Raw genomic sequence first — 17,532 nt, 5'->3', positions numbered from 1 at the left:
TTATGTCTGTCACATTTTGGGAATTCTTGCAATATTTCAGACTTTTTCATTATTATCTTGTTATGGTGATCTGTGATCAGCAGTCTTTGATGTTACTACTACAACTCACTGAAGCCTCAGATAATGGCTAGCATTTTTTCTAGCAATAAGGTATTTTTAATTAAGTTATGTACATTGTTTTTTAAGACATAACACTATTGCACACAATAGACTACAGTATAGTGTAAACGTAACTTTTACATGCACTGGAAAACCAAAAAAATCCCTGCAACTCCCTTTATTGCAATGTTTGCTCTATTATGGTGGTCTGGAACCAAATCCACAATATCTCTGAGGTATGCCTATACATGATTTTCTTTTTTATATTAATGTGACTTACATTAATATGTTTCCTAATGTTGCATCATTATATTTTTAACTAACTTCATCTTAGTACTGGTTTAGTAGTCCTTAACATGCTACTATATTTTATTTTCTAATATCAGTTAGGATTTTTGCAACTGTATTCAAAAGTGATATTTATCTATAGAGTTCCTTTTAAGGCTATCTTTTATCAAGTTTTGGTCTTAGGTTTTGCCAAGTTAACAAATGAATTGAAAAGCTTATCTTTTTATGTTCTGAAATAAGTTAAATAGAGAAGTGTTTGTTCTTGAAAATGCAAAAGAGCTCACCCAAAAGCTGTTTGGGCCAGAGTCTTTGGGAACGTGTTTCCTTCCAGTGTTTCCATTCCTTCCAAGTCAGAGTCCAGCCAGTTCCTCACCTCCTCTCTAGAGGTGAGACCACTTTCCCAGACAACGGTCTTTCACGTTTACTAGCTCACAGCTGCACTTGGTATGCTCTTAAAAACAAACAACAATAAAAACTCTCCTCATCTATCATTATTTTACTCCTTAAATTTGTATATTTCTATATTTGTGTTTACATCATTTTTATTCTTGCTTAGACTTGCTAAAATTTTTTCTATTTTATTGGCCTTTTTGAAGAACCAGCTCTTAGATGTATTTATTATTCTACTGTAGGTTGTTTTTCAACCAATTGTTGTTGTTGTTTTTACCACTTTCTCTCTCTTGCTTTCCTGAGATTTATCTCTTTAAGTATTTTTTGTCCCTGTTCTTTAACCACATGCCTAATTTGTTACACTAATTTCTTACTTTATAACATAAAGCATCTGAGGCTATGTATTTTTCCCCTGATTATAGTTTTGGCCTTCTCATATTTGTTTTTAAATATACATTGTCATTGTCACTAATTCCTATGTAGTTTTTGTGAGAGTTTTTCAATTTCAAGTGCTTTGTTTTGGGGTTTTTTTTCCTATGTCTTATTAGTGACAAATTTTGCATTGTAGCTCAAAGAGTTTTATCTGTAAAATTTCCATTTTTTTAATAAATTAAAGTTTTCTTTGTGGCTTACTCTAGGATTGAATTCTGTAAAATTTTTTAAAGAGTGTATGTTCCCTACTTGTAGCTTTTGAAAACATAGGTGTATATGTAATACGTGGGTGTGTTTTATGCACATTATCCAAATCCTTTATGTTTAGAAAATACATATTCCCTGCTTGTTACTATCAAAGTTTTATAAAGCATGACGTTCAGATCCTCTGTCATTTTTTAATATGATCTGTCAATAACATAAAAAGATGAGTTAAACTCTACTTGGTTGCAGTCTGTCAGTTTTTTCTTTGATTTTTCACCGATTGTGCTTTAAGTAATATTGTGTTATGAAATTAGGTACATAAAGATTTATAACTGGACTGCAGCAGCTTTTATCTTTTCCTGGGCCCCATCCCTCATCCTCTGTCTTAAATTCTAGTGTCTTAACAACACTGCCCCTGTCTTTCTCTCCATTTGCATCCATCCCTCCCCACTCCATTTTCTTTGCACCATCTGTGACTTTCTATATAAAGTGTGACTCATAAACCTCATTGTGATGGGTTTCATTTTTGGACCCAATTTAGGAAAGTTTGTCTTTACAGGAGAATTTAAGCCATACACCTTTATTGTCACAACTGATCTATGTGAAATTTCTGGCTTTTAATTTTATGCTTCAGTTCTTTTCCCTTCATTTTCTATATTTTACTGTATGTCTCAAGTTTCTTTGCTTTTCATTTATCTTTATTCATTTCTCTATTGTTTGCAGAAATCCCTTGCAGAATATTTTTAGGAATGGTGTGTGGGTGGCATAGATCTGAGCCCATATACATCTGAGATGTTTATCCTTTTTTTATTTTTAATGGAAGTATAGTTGATTTACGATGTGTTAATTTCTGCTGTATGGCAAAGTGACTCAGTTATACACATATATGCATTCTTTTTTATATTCTCTTCCATTATGGTTTGTCCCAGGATATTGAATACAGTTCCCTGTGTTATACAGTAGGACCTTGTTGTTTATCCATTCTATACATAATAGTTTGCATCTACTAACCCTAAACTTCCAATCTATCCCTCCCCCACCCCCAATCCCCCTTGGCAACCACTAGTCTGATCTCTATGTCTGCGAGTCTGTTTCTGTTTCATAGATAAGTTCATTTGTGTCATATTTTAGATTCCGTATGTAAGTGATATCATATGGTATTTGTCTTTCTCTGTCTGACTTAACTTCACTTAGTGTGATAATCTCTAGTTGCATCCATGTTGCTTCAAATGGCATTATTTTGTGGGTTTTTTATGGCTAATATTCCACTGTATAAATATACCACATCTTCTTTATCCATTCATCTGTCAGTGGACATTGAGGTTGTTTCCATGTCTTGGCTATTGTGAATAGTGCTGCTATGAACATAGGGGTGCATGTATCTTTTTGAATTAGAGTTTTGTCTGGATATATGCCCAGGAGTGGGATTTCTGGACCATATGGTAGCTCTATTTTTAGCGTTTTGAGATGTTTATCCTTATACATGAAAGATAAGTTGGCTGGGGAGACATTCTTGGGTCATTTTATTTTCCTGTCAAAATTCTGAATTATTGTCTCATCTTCTGTCTACAACGTTGTGGAGAAAAAGTTTTATGCCTCTATTAGTGGTCTATTGCTGTGTAATAAAGTACCCAAAACTTAGTGATTTAAAACAATAAACATTTACTATCTTGTAATTTATTCAGGCCAGGAATCCAGGAGAGGCTTCGCTGGGTGGTTCTCGCTCAGGGTCCCTCATGAGGTGCAGTCAGGATATTGGCTACAGCCTCTGTCATCTAAGTCTTGGCTGGGGTGGAGGGTCTGCCTCCAAGATGGCTCACTCACCGCTGTCGGCTGTAGGCCTCATCACCTCCCCCATGAGCTTCTGCAAAGGCTGCTTGAGCATCTTCACGTTACAGCAGCTGGCTTCTCCCATAGCGAGCAAGTCAAGAGGGGACCAGGCCGAAGGCACCCTGCCTTTTATGACCCAGTCGTGGAAGTCACACAGCATCACTTCCACGTTATTCTGCTGGTCATACTGGCCAGAGGCAATTCAGGGGGTAAGAGGACTCTGTATGGGCAGGAGTAATTGGGGGCCCCCTTGGAGGCTGTGCCTACCACAGGCCAGAGTGATTTTTCCCTTTGGGTGTTTTCTGTATTTTGTTGTTGCTATTGTGTTTTTCCCCTGGGTAGATATTTTTAGAATTTTTCATTACATTTGAGAGTAAGATTTTCCACCAGTACACTTTATTATGTGGGCCTCTTTTAATTTATTGTGTGTGTTTTTGTGTGTGGTGTATGATGTGTGAGTGTGTGTGATGTGTGGCGTGTGACGTGTGTGTGGTGTGCTGTGTGCGATGTCTGTGTGCGTGGTGATGTCTGTGTGTGTGCTGTGTGTGTGGTGTCTGTGTAGTGTGCTGTGTGTGTGTGTGGTGTGTGTGTGTGGTGTGTGATGTGTGTGGCGTGTGACGTGTGTGTGGTGTGCTGTGTGTGATGTCTGTGTGTGTGATGTGTGTGTGCTGTGTGTGTGTGGTGTCTATGTGTAGTGTGCTTTGTGTGTGTGGTGTGCTGTGTGTGGTGTGTGGTGTGTGATGTCTATGTGTGACGTGTGGTGTGCTGTGTATGTGATGTCTGTGTGTATGGTGATGTCTGTGTGTGCTGTGTGTGCTGTGTGATGTCTGTGTGTGGCATGTGATGTGTGTGTGGTGCACTGTGTGTGTGTGGTGTGGTGTATGTGATGTGTGTGTGTGATGTCTGCATGTGGTGTGCTGTGTGTGTGCTGTGTGTGGTGTTTGTGATGTGTGTGTGTAATGTCTGTGTGTGTGCTGTGTGTGTGTGATGTCTGTGTGTGGCGTGTGACATGTGTGTGGTGTGCTGTGATATGTGTGTGTGTGGTATGTGGTGTTTGTGATGTGTGTGATGTCTGTGTGTGTGTGCTGTGTGTGTGATGTGTGTGTGTGGCGCGTGACATGTGTGCACATGGAGAACAGTGCCAAGCTGGGCAAGCCTCCCCTCCGTTCTGTCCCCTCTCATCTGTAGCAGACAGGACATGGTGGGCCTTATGGTGCCCTCTCTGCGGTCTCTCCTCCATGGGGCAGCAGGGTGAGGGGTAGTGGAGGACAAAGCTGTGCCCACATCCCAGTGGTCAGCCCTGACTGGCCCCCTGACTAAGGTCCCACGGTGGCCATCGCCAGTGGTTGATGGCTCTGGACCCTTGGCTCTGGCTGGTGCAGCCCGACTCCCTCTTGGCTTCTGGGTGCTTCAGAGCCCCTGGCCGGCCCCTCACCCCACCTTCTTAGTCCTCACCTCAGTTGAGCGTTGCCCCCAGACCTCCCTAAACCAGACTCCTCTCGGCCAGGAGCTTCCTTCCTCTGGCCATTCCCTCAGTCTGGGCACATCCATCACCTCCTGCAGGAAGCCCTCTTGGATTTCCTGATACTCCCACGGAGCTTGCTTTAATCTCAGCAACTGTCGCCAAGCTGTGGGGTCATGACTGTTACCTGTAGCCTCACAACCTCTTGAGCTAACCATGCCCCCATGCGGAGGGAGGCAGGACCACGTCCCGTGCGCCCCTAACTACGCCAGGAATAACCCCTCTCACCTTAAACCCAAGTGCAAATTCACCTCCTCTCAAAAATGAGACGTTTCCACAGTGTTGAGGGGCATCACCACGAAAACAGCACCAAAGCGCCCCTGGCGCCTCTGCTTCCCTCCAGAGCTCTCCAGGTGCCTCCTCTTGCACCCAGCCATGCGGGGACCCAGGCTGCCAGCAGAGCCCAAGTCCCCAGCAGGGCTGCATCTTCACCAGGTTCACCCTCTGTTCCAGGGGCGCCAAGTGAACCAGTTTGCAGGGTCCCCACTGGAACAGCAGGGTGACAAGCCCCTTCCTCGCCTTCCCACGAAGGGTCCCCCTTCCCCTCACACCATGTCCCCAGAGCCCAGCCAGCCCACCCCGCCGCACCTCGAGGTTCTCTCGCTGCATTTGTCCGGCAGAGGGTGTGCCCAACTGCAGAGGCCACAGCATCAGGACCACCTCAGGCCCCGCGGAGACATACCAGGGCGCAGTGACCTCTCTGGAGAAGGGTCCCCTCCACCCTGTGCAGCTGTCCCCACGTCCCTCAACAAAGCAGGACCTGGAGGCCACTGCCTGCCAGCCCTCCAGGCCTGTCGTCGTCAGCGCCCACGTTCCGCTCCCCAGGCCGTCCCTCCCCAGTCAGCATGGCGTCCACTACCAAGGCGCACCCCGGCCCAGCCTGGGCCTCTCTCCCCTCCCCGGGTGCCCCTCCTCCCAGTCGCCCCCAGCGGCCCCTCTGCCCTGCCCACCGCAGGACCCCCTCTGTCCTCACTGATGCCAGTCACTGGCTTTTCAGTTCCCAGGACGCACCTGTCTGCCCAGCGCACCCAGGCTCTGCAGGGCAGGGAGGAGTGGCGAGCATCCCACCCGGAGTGGAGCCCAAAGCTTGCGGTCTCTGCTCCCAGCCAATGCTTGTGGCCTATCCAGGGCAGGGGGAGAGGGGCTCCCTGAGCCCAGCTGCTGGCCGGCCGCGTGTGTGCCGCCCCCACCGTCTGGGGAGGAGGGCTCGGACCGTGCTGTGCGCGCGGGGCACCGTCTGCAGCGCCACTCTCCCTTTGCTGCAGGATGTCGGGGCGCACGGATGCTGCCAAGATGCTCCCAAGCCTCTGCTCCGCCCTCCTGCTCTGGGGCCTCCTGGGGGCCGTCCACGCTCAGCAGCAGGAGGTCATCAGCCCCGACACTGCCGAGAGGAACAGCTGCCCAGGTACCACCGGGGTAGGGGCGGCGAGGCTGGGCGAGGCCTGGGCGGGGCCGGGGGGCGGGGAGGGGCGGGGCGGGCTGCGGGGAGGCGGGGCGGGCAGAGCCCGGCACCAGCCCGCGCAAGGGCCCCCAGCGCCGCGGTGACTCGTGTGCGTCCCCAGAGAAGGCCGACTGCCCGATCCACGTGTACTTCGTGCTGGACACGTCGGAGAGCATCACCATGCAGTCCCCCACCGACAGCCTGCTCTACCACATGCAGCAGTTCGTGCTGCAGTTCATCAGCCAGCTGCAGGACGAGCTCTACCTGGACCAGGTGGCCCTGAGCTGGCGCTACGGCGGCCTGCACTTCTCCGACCTGGTGGAGGTGTTCAGCCCGCCCGGCAGCGACCGGGCCTCCTTCGCCAAGAGCCTGCAGGGCATCAGCTCCTTCCGCCGCGGCACCTTCACCGACTGCATGCTGGCCAACATGACCCAGGAGGTCCGGCGGCACGTGGGCAAGGGAGTGGTCAACTTCGCGGTGATCATCACCGACGGCCACGTCACGGGCAGCCCGTGCGGGGGCATCAAGCTGCAGGCGGAGCGCGCCCGCGAGGAGGGCATCCGGCTCTTCGCGGTGCCGCCCAACCTGAAGCTGAACGAGCAGGGCCTGCGGGACATCGCCAACACGCCTCACGAGCTCTACCGGAACAACTACGCCACCATGCGGCCCGACTCCACCGAGATCGACCAGGACACCATCAACCGCATCATCAAGGTCATGGTGAGTCGCTGGCCCGGGGAGGCCACGCCCACCCGCCAGCAGCAGGGACGTAGCGTGGGGCCCCCGAGCCCTGGGATCCGCTCACCCGCGTGGCAGGGGGCAGTCCACCGCTCCGGGCCTCAGTTTACCCCCTCTGAGAGGGGTGGCTGAAGACGGTGGGCCCCGGGCAGGGTCCTGTCTACTCCGGTGTCCTGCGTGCCCGCCCAGACTCGGAGCTGACCATGTCTCCAGCTCCCCCCTAACCAGGGTTTCTCTCTGGGTCTTTTCCGCAGAAACATGAAGCCTACGGAGAGGTGAGAGCGTTTCCATCCCTGCTGGCCCTGCCGGGAGCTACTTGGGGCCTCTGACCCAGCAGAGGCGATCACCCGCGCCCCACTCCCTGGGGCTCCCAAGGTCTAGGACAATGAGTGGGGCGCCGGCCAGGGAGCAAGACCCCTCAGCTCTATGTGGGGCCTGAGACTCGAGTCTGGACAAAGGGCTCCTGGCCAAAACCAGGCTGTTTAAACGCAGGAGGTCAGCGTTAGGGTCTACACAGCCAAAAGATGAGGGTCAAGGTTGAGGATTGCCCTCTGGGCTGACGGGCTCCATCCACCCGAGGGAGGCCAGGAGGAGAAGGCAGGTGGCCAGCTGGGTGCCCAGCACAGGACCTGCAGCACAGGACCTGAAGCCTGTGCTTCCCCAGCAGCAGCTCCTCGCAGCCCAGGATACTACAACACACCCTTTCCCGGAGCAGCTGCTCAATACCACAGCGATTTAATATGCAAGCACAGTGGGGACTGGCCAGCAGCGCTTTAATACTTTCTACTGTTGGTCATTGCTTAATGCAGCCTTGATTTCCAAAACTTGACTAGAGCACTGGTGTGGACCCCTGAACCCGCCCCTGGTGGGCACAGGGGCCTCCTGGGTACCTCCCAAGTCTGTTCCATCATGCAGCCCCCAGCTCAGGGTGGCCCAGTGTCCAGTGGGCCACAGGCTGCACCCCCTCCCTCCCTCCTGGGACTTGTGGTGCTAGCCTCACACGCTGCCCCTTGCTTCCTGTTTCAGTGCTACAAGGTGAGCTGTCTGGAGATCCCCGGGCCCCCCGGCCCCAAGGGCTACCGCGGACAGAAGGTAAGATGCCCAGACCACCCGAGGGGTCTGCTTCCCAGGAAAGCCCCCAACCTGTCTTGAACTCCAAAGTTAGGGCCACTGCACCTCGGATGGACTCGCCACTTCTCACCCTGGCAGAACTAAAATTCAGCTTTTATCAGCTGCCTTTTATATGGCATTTTGAGAAAAGTAGGAATACTTTTTAATTAAGATTTGCCCAGAAAAGACTCCTGTAAAGTAAACAAGCATGCTCAAGTACATAAGGAAACGTGAACTCCGTTCCTCTTGGTAATATGGTGCTAATTCATACAGGGCGTTCACTCCTGTCATTTGTTAAATAAGTAGGTTTTAAGGGGTTAGGTTGGCCCTGCGTTTTCATAACAACAGAGGTGTATCAAATGAAATCCTTCCAAAATTACTGCCAGGGTATCAGAAATACCAATGATTCATGTCAAACATTGTAAAGGCAGGAGAGGGGAAAGCAACCTCTGAGGACATGAGACAGGGTGTTTGAAATACGGCTGCAGGAAAGTCATTACTACGTGGCTTCTTTCTACAGTCGGGGGAGGGGTGTGTGCTCGTCTGTCAGGCCGCTGGCCAGACGCACCTGCTGCCTCCCCACCTTGATTTAGTCCTTTTTCTTTCATCTGCTTTCAGGGCGCCAAGGGCAACATGGGTGAGCCTGGAGAGCCTGGACAGAAGGGGCGACAGGTGAGTACCCTCCACAGCCCGTCCCGGCGGCCCCCACTCCCCACGGCTGAGGTTACACCCACGGCCCTTTGCTCTTCCACAGGGAGATCCAGGCATCGAAGGCCCCATTGGATTCCCAGGACCCAAGGCAAGTTGCTGTGGACCCTGCCCGGGGGGCGGGGCACATGGGGACAAGCCAAGGGCTCCCTGGCTCCAGGCGGGGCCCGCCGCCGGGGTCAGGATGTGTCTGGCGTGGCCCACCGCTCCCACCCCTGCCCCAAGGAAGTGAAGCGCTTCTGCATTTCCAACGACGTCCCTGGTGGCGCCTCTGCACCCGAGCCTGACGACCACCACCCCACCCCCATCCCCCCCACCTCCCCATCCCCCCTTCTTCCCCCAGGCCTGCTGGGTCCCAGCACACACACACTGGTAACGCTGCTTTTCTTTCCTTCCGACCTCAGGGTGTTCCTGGTTTCAAAGGAGAGAAGGTGAGATTGGACTCTGGGCGGCCAGACCTCACACGGCCCCGACCCTGGCAGCAGTGTCTGGTAGCGAGCCGGGGGTCCGCGCTGGGGCATGGGACCCGGTGTCGTGCCGGCAGTAGCCTTCTGGGGCTGCTCTGGCCTGGTGTTTTGTCCAAGGGTAGACTTGGGCCTAATGCAGTGGCATCCGTGATGTGTTACCAGCGCTGACTGGCCTCGTTTCCTCCTGTGCAGGGCGAGTTTGGAGCCGAAGGGCGGAAGGTGAGCGGACAGGCGGGCGGGGGCGGGGTGCCTCCCTCCCCACTGCTCAGAAAGAAGGAGCATCCGGGCTAACGGGGTCCCTCCTCCTCTCTCCTCCAGGGCGCCCCCGGCCTGGCGGGCAAGAACGGGACCGATGGACAGAAGGTAGAGTGCACTGGGGCGCCGTCCCTGGGCGGAGCAAGGGTGCCCGTGAAATGACAACCACGCCCTCGAGACTCTCAGGTCCTTCCAGGGGCCAGGCCTCTGGGCCTCTCTGGCCACTGTGCACAACCTGCGGCTTGGGCGGCCCCTGGTTGCATCTACCCGGTGGACACAGGACACACGGGAACCTCGCAAGAGCGGAAGTGGACATTTGCTCCTGAAAAGCAGGGCCCCGCCTTGCAGGAATCTCCCTGCCTGGCCCGCAGACCCCATGTCTGGCCTGACTGGTGGTTTACACACGTGCACAGGTGTACACAAACAGCACACACACAAATGTCGCAGGTGAGCACGCATCGTGCATGCACGCACACATGCACACGCCTGGAGGGGGCACCACAGACACCCATGCTCCCGGCCGCACCCCGGAGACTCTGGACCGCCACCCTGACAGCCACTGACGCACACGTCCACAGTGGGGTGCCCGGTGCACGTAGACCCGGCACCACTGACCTCTGTCGTCGGGGCTCGTGTCCTCCAAATCCTGGCCCTGACGCGTCTTCTGCTCCCCTCTTCTCCTTCAGGGCAAGTTGGGGCGCATCGGACCTCCTGGCTGCAAGGGAGACCCCGGGGATCGGGTGAGCACAGCGTTGAGGCTTTGCGTCGACCCCTGGCCCTGGGAGATGCCGGGCGCCAGGCGGGGGTGGGTAGGGCAGCCACCAGCCCTGCAAGCTGCAGCGGGAGGCCAGTAGCTGGGCTCCTCCCTCCAGCCCCTGCCCCGCCTGTCCCGGAGCCCTGCCAGGGTTCAGCCAGGTTTGGGGTCACAACATGACGAATGGCCTCAGGGGCTCCCGGGTCAGGTGGAGAGTGGCTGCTTCCAGAGTCGCGAGGGGCTCCCATGCCAGCGGCTTGTCCAGTCTGCCCACCCAGGCCGGGGGTCCCGGTAGCCAGTCCAGCGACGGGGTGCTGGTCACCCTCCCCCTGGTCAGCTGGCCCTGACCCCACGGGGAAAATGCAAGCGCAGCTCCCGGCCAGAGCCCCAGCACAGCCCTCTCCCTTCTTGCAGGGCCCGGATGGTTACGTGGGGGAAGCCGGCAGCCCTGGGGAGCCAGGAGATCAAGGCTCCAAGGTAGGCGGCCTGGCCAAGGTGGCGGGCCGGCCAGAGCAGAGGGGGTCGCCACCCTCCTGGGGGCCTTCTCCCTGCCTGCAGCACTGGGCCGAGACGCCCAGCAGAGAGGCCCTGGCCCTGCAAACCGGGCAGGGGGCCGTGGGTGCCCACACAGGGGGACGTGCTCCACAGACACGGGAGGGGAAGCGCGCACCCCCAGCCCCGCCGGGGTCCTGACCCCCTGCTGGCATCTGAAGAGCACGAGGCTGATTTCTCCAAACCTTTCCAGGGGGACCCTGGCCGCCCCGGACGCAGAGGGCCCCTGGGGGAAAACGGGGCAAAAGGAAGCAAGGCAAGTGCTCCCGGCGGGCTCTGGCCACACTCCGTGGTGCCCCATGGTGGGGGGTGGGCAGGCAGGCCAGCCCTGGGCCCTGAGCGCCCCCAGCCTCTCTGTCCCTGCTGCCAGGTGACAGCGCACCACACCGTGAGGGAGACACGGCCCCACCGGAGACGGCAGGCATGCGTCCGCACGGGCTGGGCCATGCCCACAGCCGTCTGCCCGTCTGGGCAGGTCGCGGCAGTAGCTGAGCTCTCTCTTCCCCGCAGGGCTACCAAGGCAACACCGGAGCCCCAGGAAGTCCCGGCCTGAAAGGAGCCAAGGGTGGGCCTGGGCCCCGAGGCCCCAAAGGCGAGCCCGTGAGTTCACCTGCCCACAGGCCCTGGGCACCCTGGCCAGCCTGCCGCACCCTCCCACAGGGCTGCCTCGGCGTGCGCTGCTCTGGGCCTCTGTGAGCCCAGAGTCCTCCGGCCTCTCCAGCTGAGCCTACTGGCCCCCGCACAGCAGCCGCCACAGAGGGCTGCTGAGGAGTGGCTTGCGGGGCCCAGGCACGCCCCTGCCGGACGCTCGGTGCCCATTAAGTGGCCCCGGGGCCCCACCTTGCCCCCCTGGCAGGAGCCCCCGAGGGCTCAACCTAGACCCAGGCACACACTCTGCAGGTCCACACGGCAACTCCACCCAGCCATCCCTGACGGTCCCGCCACGGGGTGGGTGGAGCCCAGTCCCAGGGCTGACCCCCAGAGGGGACGCATCCCGATCCAAAGGGAACAGAGGGACTTCACGAAGAGCTGGTCCAAGCTCGGTCCCAGTCACGTCACCTGCACTCCCGGACTTACAAGCTCACCAGCCCCCGTCATTTCCTAAATCCTCGTCTGGGACCAAACCAACCCAGCAGAGGACAGGGTCTAGGCTGAGGCCCTCTGGAGGGACCCCCAGACCCCACAGCCAGAGTCCGTATGGGGTTCCAGTGGGGCTCCCACCCTGGAACCCCACACTCCTGTTCTCTGCAGGGGCGCAGGGGAGACCCTGGAACCAAGGGCAGCCCAGGCAGCGATGGCCCCAAGGGCGAGAAGGTGAGTGTCCGCACGGGGGAGCCTCGGGCGCTGTCTGCCGTGTCTTTGTCTACACTGGAGTCTCACCGTGGTGCCAGTGGAGCCCCTGTGACGAGGGATGACCAACACCCCCTCCACGGTCCACCTAGGAGAACAAAGGCAACCCCCGGCGCCTGACCGTCAGCGGGCGCTCCCTGCAGGGTCTGGGAGAGCAGGAGGCACTCCCTGATGAGAGGCCTGGGCAAGGACAGTTCCATGCACGCCATGCACAGCTGTGCAAGCTGTGCACTGCTTCACCCCCCAGCATCCCCCCCGCACACATGTGCTCCTGTAGCTGGCGCAGGAGGTCTTTGTCTTTGTGGTGAAATCCAAGGGCAGCCATTTCCCTGTGAGATGTGGGGGAAGGTCTCAAAGGAGGGGCTCCTTCCTCTGGGACTGGTGACCCCTGCCCTGCTTCATGAGGCTGAGCGGGCAGGCCTGCTGTTCCAGCACCACCCTCCACCGTCTGGGGAGCTCATGATCCCCTCTCCTCACCTCCCCCAGACTAACCTGGCCTGTCTTCCCGCAGGGGGACCCTGGCCCTGAGGGGCCCCGGGGCCTGGCTGGAGAAGTTGGCAACAAAGGAGCCAAGGCAAGTGGGCCAGCGGGTGGGCAGCCACAGAGGCCACATACGCTCCTGGGGTGGCACCGCCAGGGCCCCCTGCCCCTCTCCTGCCCTCTGCCCTGCAGACCCTGCCTGGGGCCACTGGGGTCAGGGCTAAGGACCTCTTGGAGGGCAGCAGGGCGCCCCGCCCTCGCCGACGTCCACAGTGAGTGGCGGCAGCGTCTCTGAAGCGCCCTCGTCCCTTTTCTTTCCAGGGAGACCGAGGTTTACCTGGACCCAGAGGTCCCCAGGGGACTGTTGGAGAGCCCGGGAAGCAGGTCAGTAGCAGGACGCCTGGGAGGGCCCATGGCTTTGCGTCCTCCTGTCCGTGGGCAGGCAGGATACTGTCCGCACAGTAAACCTGGGCAGCGGGACAGTGAGCCAGGGGCCCCCACGCACCTCACACCCTCATCCTGCCCTGAGGGATCAGGCTTTACCAGGCAGGGGGTGTGCCAGGGGGAGCCGGCATGTGGCACGCAGAGGAGAGACCCTCAGGATGGCCAGCCCTGCAGGGCAGCGATGCTGCCTGGGGGTCAGAGCTGGATGAGGTCAGCCCCATCTGTGCCGACTCCCTGCTTCCTTTCTTCCCTCAGGGATCTCGGGGAGACCCTGGGGACGCTGGCCCCCGCGGAGACTCGGGACAGCCTGGCCCCAAGGTATGCCCCCTCCCCACCCAGCGGGCAGGATGGGCCAGGGCTCCTGAGTAAGGCTGCCGGGAGCATGCTGGCTCCGCCCCCTCGGTGAGGGAGGACATCAGGGGCCTGGGCAGCACCCTCCCACCCCGGCCCGTGTTCTCACCCTCAGGGGTGGCGTGTCCTCCCAAGGTGGGCCCTGCCCACCCACCCCCAGTCCAGGCCGACTGACTCAGTCTCCACCTTTTCCACTGGCCCTGCCCTGACTGTCCTCCCGTGTCCCCCCAGGGAGACCCCGGCAGGCCTGGCTTCAGCTACCCGGGACCCCGAGGAGCACCGGTAAGTCCTGGGGGGGCCAGGGACAGGGGGAGGGGTGGGCACTGTCGGGAGGGCCTTCCACTGACTGGAAGGTTCCTGCTAGTTCCTGCCAGGGCCCCCCGCCGGGCCCAGGGTGAGGCTGGGGTCGCGGTGGGGGGGACCATCAAGAGCAGGGGCAGGTCCCCTGGGAATCAAACATTCTCCCATAGCCTCTGTGGCTCTGTACAGATTTCGATACCCAAGCCCACCCGTCAGGGAAGGGAGGGGGCTGCACGGCCATCAGCCCTCGGCCCAGTGCTGAGTGACCCCTGTGCTTGCTTCCCAGGGAGAGAAAGGCGAGCCTGGCCCCCGCGGCCCCGAGGTACGTACCGCGGGGCGGTCTGTGCAGCGGGCCTCCGTGCTGAGCTCTGCTGGTGGGGGCGGGCCGCGCCCTGAAATGCCGCCGTGTGGGGCTGCATCTGACCGCCCCGCACTGCCGAGTACAGGTTCCTCCTGAAAAGGCGTGTCCCTCTTGGGCAGATCCCTGGAGGGCTGGGGGACGGCAGGGGAGCAGTGCCAGCTGCCAAGCTCTCTGCGTTATTAACACGGGTGTCCTGTGTCACAGGGGGGCAGAGGTGACTTTGGGTCCAAAGGAGAACCCGGGAAGAAAGGCCAGAAGGGCGAGCCTGTGAGTACCTTTGCTCCCTGTTGACGGTTGCCCGGCGCAGGGCCGCGTGGGGGGACCACCCAAGGTACTGCCGGAGCCCACATGCCCTCTTCCTTCTTAGGCAGACCCTGGTCCCCCTGGTGAGCCAGGCCCGCGGGGGCAGAGAGGAGCGCCAGGACCCGAGGTAGGTCAGTCGCCCATCCCTTTGGCCCTCGGGCCACAGTCCCTGGGCCAGCCAGGCCAACAGGCACCCCGAACCATGCAGGGGGCCTGGAGTGGCCGCGTGAGAACAAGTCCAGCCCTCCCAGCCTCGGCCATGACAGGTGTCACCTCTCACTGATACCCTTCCTCCTTCCAGGGAGAGCCTGGCCCCCCAGGAGACCCCGGCCTCACGGTAGGTGTCAGTCGGGGTGGGACTCAGGGTCCTCCTCCCTCCTAAAAATCTGAAGGGCAGGTCAGCAGGGGTGAGGTCAGAGCAGGAGGCGGGCAGGGGCCACAGGCTTCCTATAGAAGCGCTTCCAGCCCCTCCCCAGGGTTTGCGCTCTGGGCTGGGGGCTGACCCCGCTGTGTCACAGGAGTGCGACGTCATGACCTACGTGAGGGAGACGTGCGGGTGCTGTGGTGAGTCGCGGCCTCCACGAGGCTGGACTGGGACACTTGTGTCCTTGGGGGCTCTTGTCCCGGGGTCAGGGTCATCCATCCGAGTCCTCCCCTCCCGCTCACGTTCAGTGTTTCCCACGGTGCACCTGGCTGCACGCCCCTGGGGTTTTAGGCTGTCTCCCTGGGCCGGGGATCAGCACTGTCACCCGCCCGCCCCTCCGCTCGACCCTCCGCTCGACCCTCCCCGCCTGCTCGCCCCGCCCTCCGCTCGCCGCTCACCCCGCCCCGCACGCTCACCCCTCCCTGCCTGCTCGCCACGCCCTCCGTTCGCCACGCCCCCGCTCACCCCGCCCCGCACGCTCATCCCGCCCCCCGCAGACTGTGAGAAGCGCTGTGGCGCTCTGGACGTGGTGTTCGTCATCGACAGCTCCGAGAGCATCGGCTACACCAACTTCACGCTGGAGAAGAACTTCGTCATCAACGTGGTCAACAGGCTGGGCGCCATCGCCAAGGACCCCAAGTCGGAGACGGGTCAGCGGCACCGCAGTGGGGTGGGGGTCCGGCAGGGCAGGGGGCGCCAGGCCGCATTCTTGAGCAGAGGGGCCGCAGGATGCCTGAGGTCCGGATAGAAATCCACGGGAGGGGTCCTAGCTCTGCCGAGGGCCGCCCTCACGCCCGCGCCCACCCGCAGGGACCCGCGTGGGCGTCGTGCAGTACAGCCACGACGGCACCTTCGAGGCCATCCAGCTGGACGACGAGCGCATCGACTCACTGTCCAGCTTCAAGGAGGCCGTCAAGAACCTTGAGTGGATCGCGGGCGGCACCTGGACGCCCTCGGCCCTCAAGTTCGCCTACAACCAGCTCATCAAGGAGAGCCGGCGCCAGAAGACCCGCGTGTTCGCGGTGGTCATCACGGACGGCCGCCACGACCCCCGCGACGACGACCTCAACCTGCGGGCGCTGTGCAACCACGACGTGACGGTGACGGCCATCGGCATCGGGGACATGTTCCACGAGAAGCACGAGAGCGAGAACCTGTACTCCATCGCCTGCGACAAGCCGCAGCAGGTGCGCAACATGACGCTCTTCTCTGACCTGGTGGCCGAGAAGTTCATCGACGACATGGAGGACGTGCTGTGCCCGGGTGAGTCCTCGGGAGCGGAGGGGCGGGGCGTGCGGCCGGGGCGGGGCCAGGTCTCCGCAGGCCTCCAAGGGAGCCACCGGGACCCCCGCCTCTTGTGCTCTCTCCTAGACCCCCAGATCGTGTGCCCGGACCTTCCCTGCCAAACAGGTAACGTGGGCGCCACTGGCCCCCCGGGCAAGCCGGCAGCCAGGGCGGGGGGTAGGGCCATGCAGGGACCCTAGGAATTGCCGCTGCAGCCACCCCAGCGAGAAGCCTCGGATTCCAGACCCGCGGTGGCCTGGCCTCCGGGACCCCGGCACTTCTGAGGAGGGGGCTCGGGGTGCAGTTGACATCTGGAGTCACTCGGCCACCCCACCCCCCTGGTGCACGTGGGGAGGGGGTGCGCTAAGCTCTCGGGCCGCTGGTCTGGAACACAGATTCACGGCCTCGTGGGCTGAGGTGCCCAGCGGCACAGACACCCCAGGACCGCCCGGCTCCTGCAGGCGGAAGCCCTGGATCCAGTAAGTGAAATGGCTGGTCTTAAACCCTCAGGGAGGCGAACACATCCACAGCCACGGGGGCAGCTGCAGAGCGGGCCTCTGCCCTGACGCCCTGAGCTGCTGCCTGGCGGCTGGGGTTTGCTCTTCCCTCCGGAGCAGACGTGTTTAGGGGGCCGTGCCTCGAGCCCTCGTGGTTGCACTAGAGCGGGAGGCTGGGGGCTGGGGACCCACGGAGGCTGCCCCCAAGGGGTCCCTCGGGGCGGGGAAGGGGCGGGATGCGTCGACCAGCTCCTCTGGGCATCCTTCTGCTGCCTCGGAGGGGCCCCCGGGGCCGGCTCTGGGTGGTGGGGCCTCCGCAGCAGGCGGGGGGCAGGGTGAGTCGGGCTGGACTGTTGGCAGGTCCAACACTGATGGGAACCTTGGGGCCTGCGTCCACATCCGTGTCTGCCGCGAGGTCAGTGTCCCGGCAGGCTCCTCCCGGGCGTCAGGGGGCCCCGGGCAGGTTCAAAGGCACCAAGGCCGCCTGAGGTAAGGGACCGTGTTGAGTTGGGGACAGGGGTCCGCACACTTACTCTAACACAGAACTTCCAAGGAAGTGCTCGCCGAGATTGCACCAGTGACTATGCCATGGCCGTTGGCAAGCTGTGGGGTCATCCCAGAGACGGCCTGGGCCTGGGGTCCCCAGAGTCAGCTGAAGACGGTTGTGTGTGGCGCCCAGAGCCACCCCAAACCCCAGAGGCTGGCCCAGTAGCGCCAAGCCCAGTCTCCCCCGGGGGCTAAAGGGGGTGGGTGGGGTCCACGCAGAGACCCAATTAACCCCTGGTCTGTGCCCCTGCCCTCAGGGCGCCTGACTCCTCCCAGGGTGCGGGTCCCGTGGTCAGCTTGGCCCCTCGAGGGCAGAAACCTGACCCAGCCCCTGGTGCCAGGGCCCAGCAGTGATTTTGCTGGGGAAGCTGTGAATTTCTCACCATGGGGGAGTCCGCTGAG

The 17,532-nt window shown here is 59.1% G+C and overlaps 1 protein-coding gene across 3 annotated transcripts in view; it reads left to right on the top strand.

Annotated features, from left to right (window-relative positions):
* COL6A2 (collagen type VI alpha 2 chain) overlaps nt 1–17,532 on the top strand; it is a 37,442-nt gene that overhangs the window by 14,917 nt on the left and 4,993 nt on the right. For 2 of the 3 annotated variants that reach the window (XM_081234236.1, XM_081234238.1), the window contains exons 2-27: nt 6,031–6,170; nt 6,328–6,926; nt 7,199–7,219; nt 7,971–8,036; nt 8,673–8,726; nt 8,809–8,853; nt 9,167–9,193; nt 9,422–9,448; nt 9,548–9,592; nt 10,171–10,224; nt 10,653–10,715; nt 10,984–11,046; nt 11,301–11,390; nt 12,042–12,104; nt 12,652–12,714; nt 12,942–13,004; nt 13,320–13,382; nt 13,647–13,697; nt 14,002–14,037; nt 14,281–14,343; nt 14,444–14,506; nt 14,681–14,716; nt 14,898–14,943; nt 15,301–15,453; nt 15,614–16,066; nt 16,175–16,213. In XM_081234236.1, the coding sequence (XP_081090362.1) occupies nt 6,032–6,170; nt 6,328–6,926; nt 7,199–7,219; nt 7,971–8,036; nt 8,673–8,726; nt 8,809–8,853; nt 9,167–9,193; nt 9,422–9,448; nt 9,548–9,592; nt 10,171–10,224; nt 10,653–10,715; nt 10,984–11,046; nt 11,301–11,390; nt 12,042–12,104; nt 12,652–12,714; nt 12,942–13,004; nt 13,320–13,382; nt 13,647–13,697; nt 14,002–14,037; nt 14,281–14,343; nt 14,444–14,506; nt 14,681–14,716; nt 14,898–14,943; nt 15,301–15,453; nt 15,614–16,066; nt 16,175–16,213 (2,485 nt within the window). In that variant the 5' untranslated portion in view covers nt 6,031. Of the gene's footprint in view, nt 1–6,030; nt 6,171–6,327; nt 6,927–7,198; nt 7,220–7,970; nt 8,037–8,672; nt 8,727–8,808; nt 8,854–9,166; nt 9,194–9,421; nt 9,449–9,547; nt 9,593–10,170; nt 10,225–10,652; nt 10,716–10,983; nt 11,047–11,300; nt 11,391–12,041; nt 12,105–12,651; nt 12,719–12,941; nt 13,005–13,319; nt 13,383–13,646; nt 13,698–14,001; nt 14,038–14,280; nt 14,344–14,443; nt 14,507–14,680; nt 14,717–14,897; nt 14,944–15,300; nt 15,454–15,613; nt 16,067–16,174; nt 16,214–17,532 lie in introns of all 3 variants that reach the window. The other variant, XM_081234237.1, reaches the window with a different exon arrangement.

The sequence above is a fragment of the Mesoplodon bidens genome, assembly GCF_964165515.1.
Source record: "Mesoplodon bidens genome assembly, chromosome: 5".
Taxonomy (NCBI): domain Eukaryota; kingdom Metazoa; phylum Chordata; class Mammalia; order Artiodactyla; family Ziphiidae; genus Mesoplodon; species Mesoplodon bidens.
This window is presented reverse-complemented; position numbering and strand designations above follow the sequence as displayed.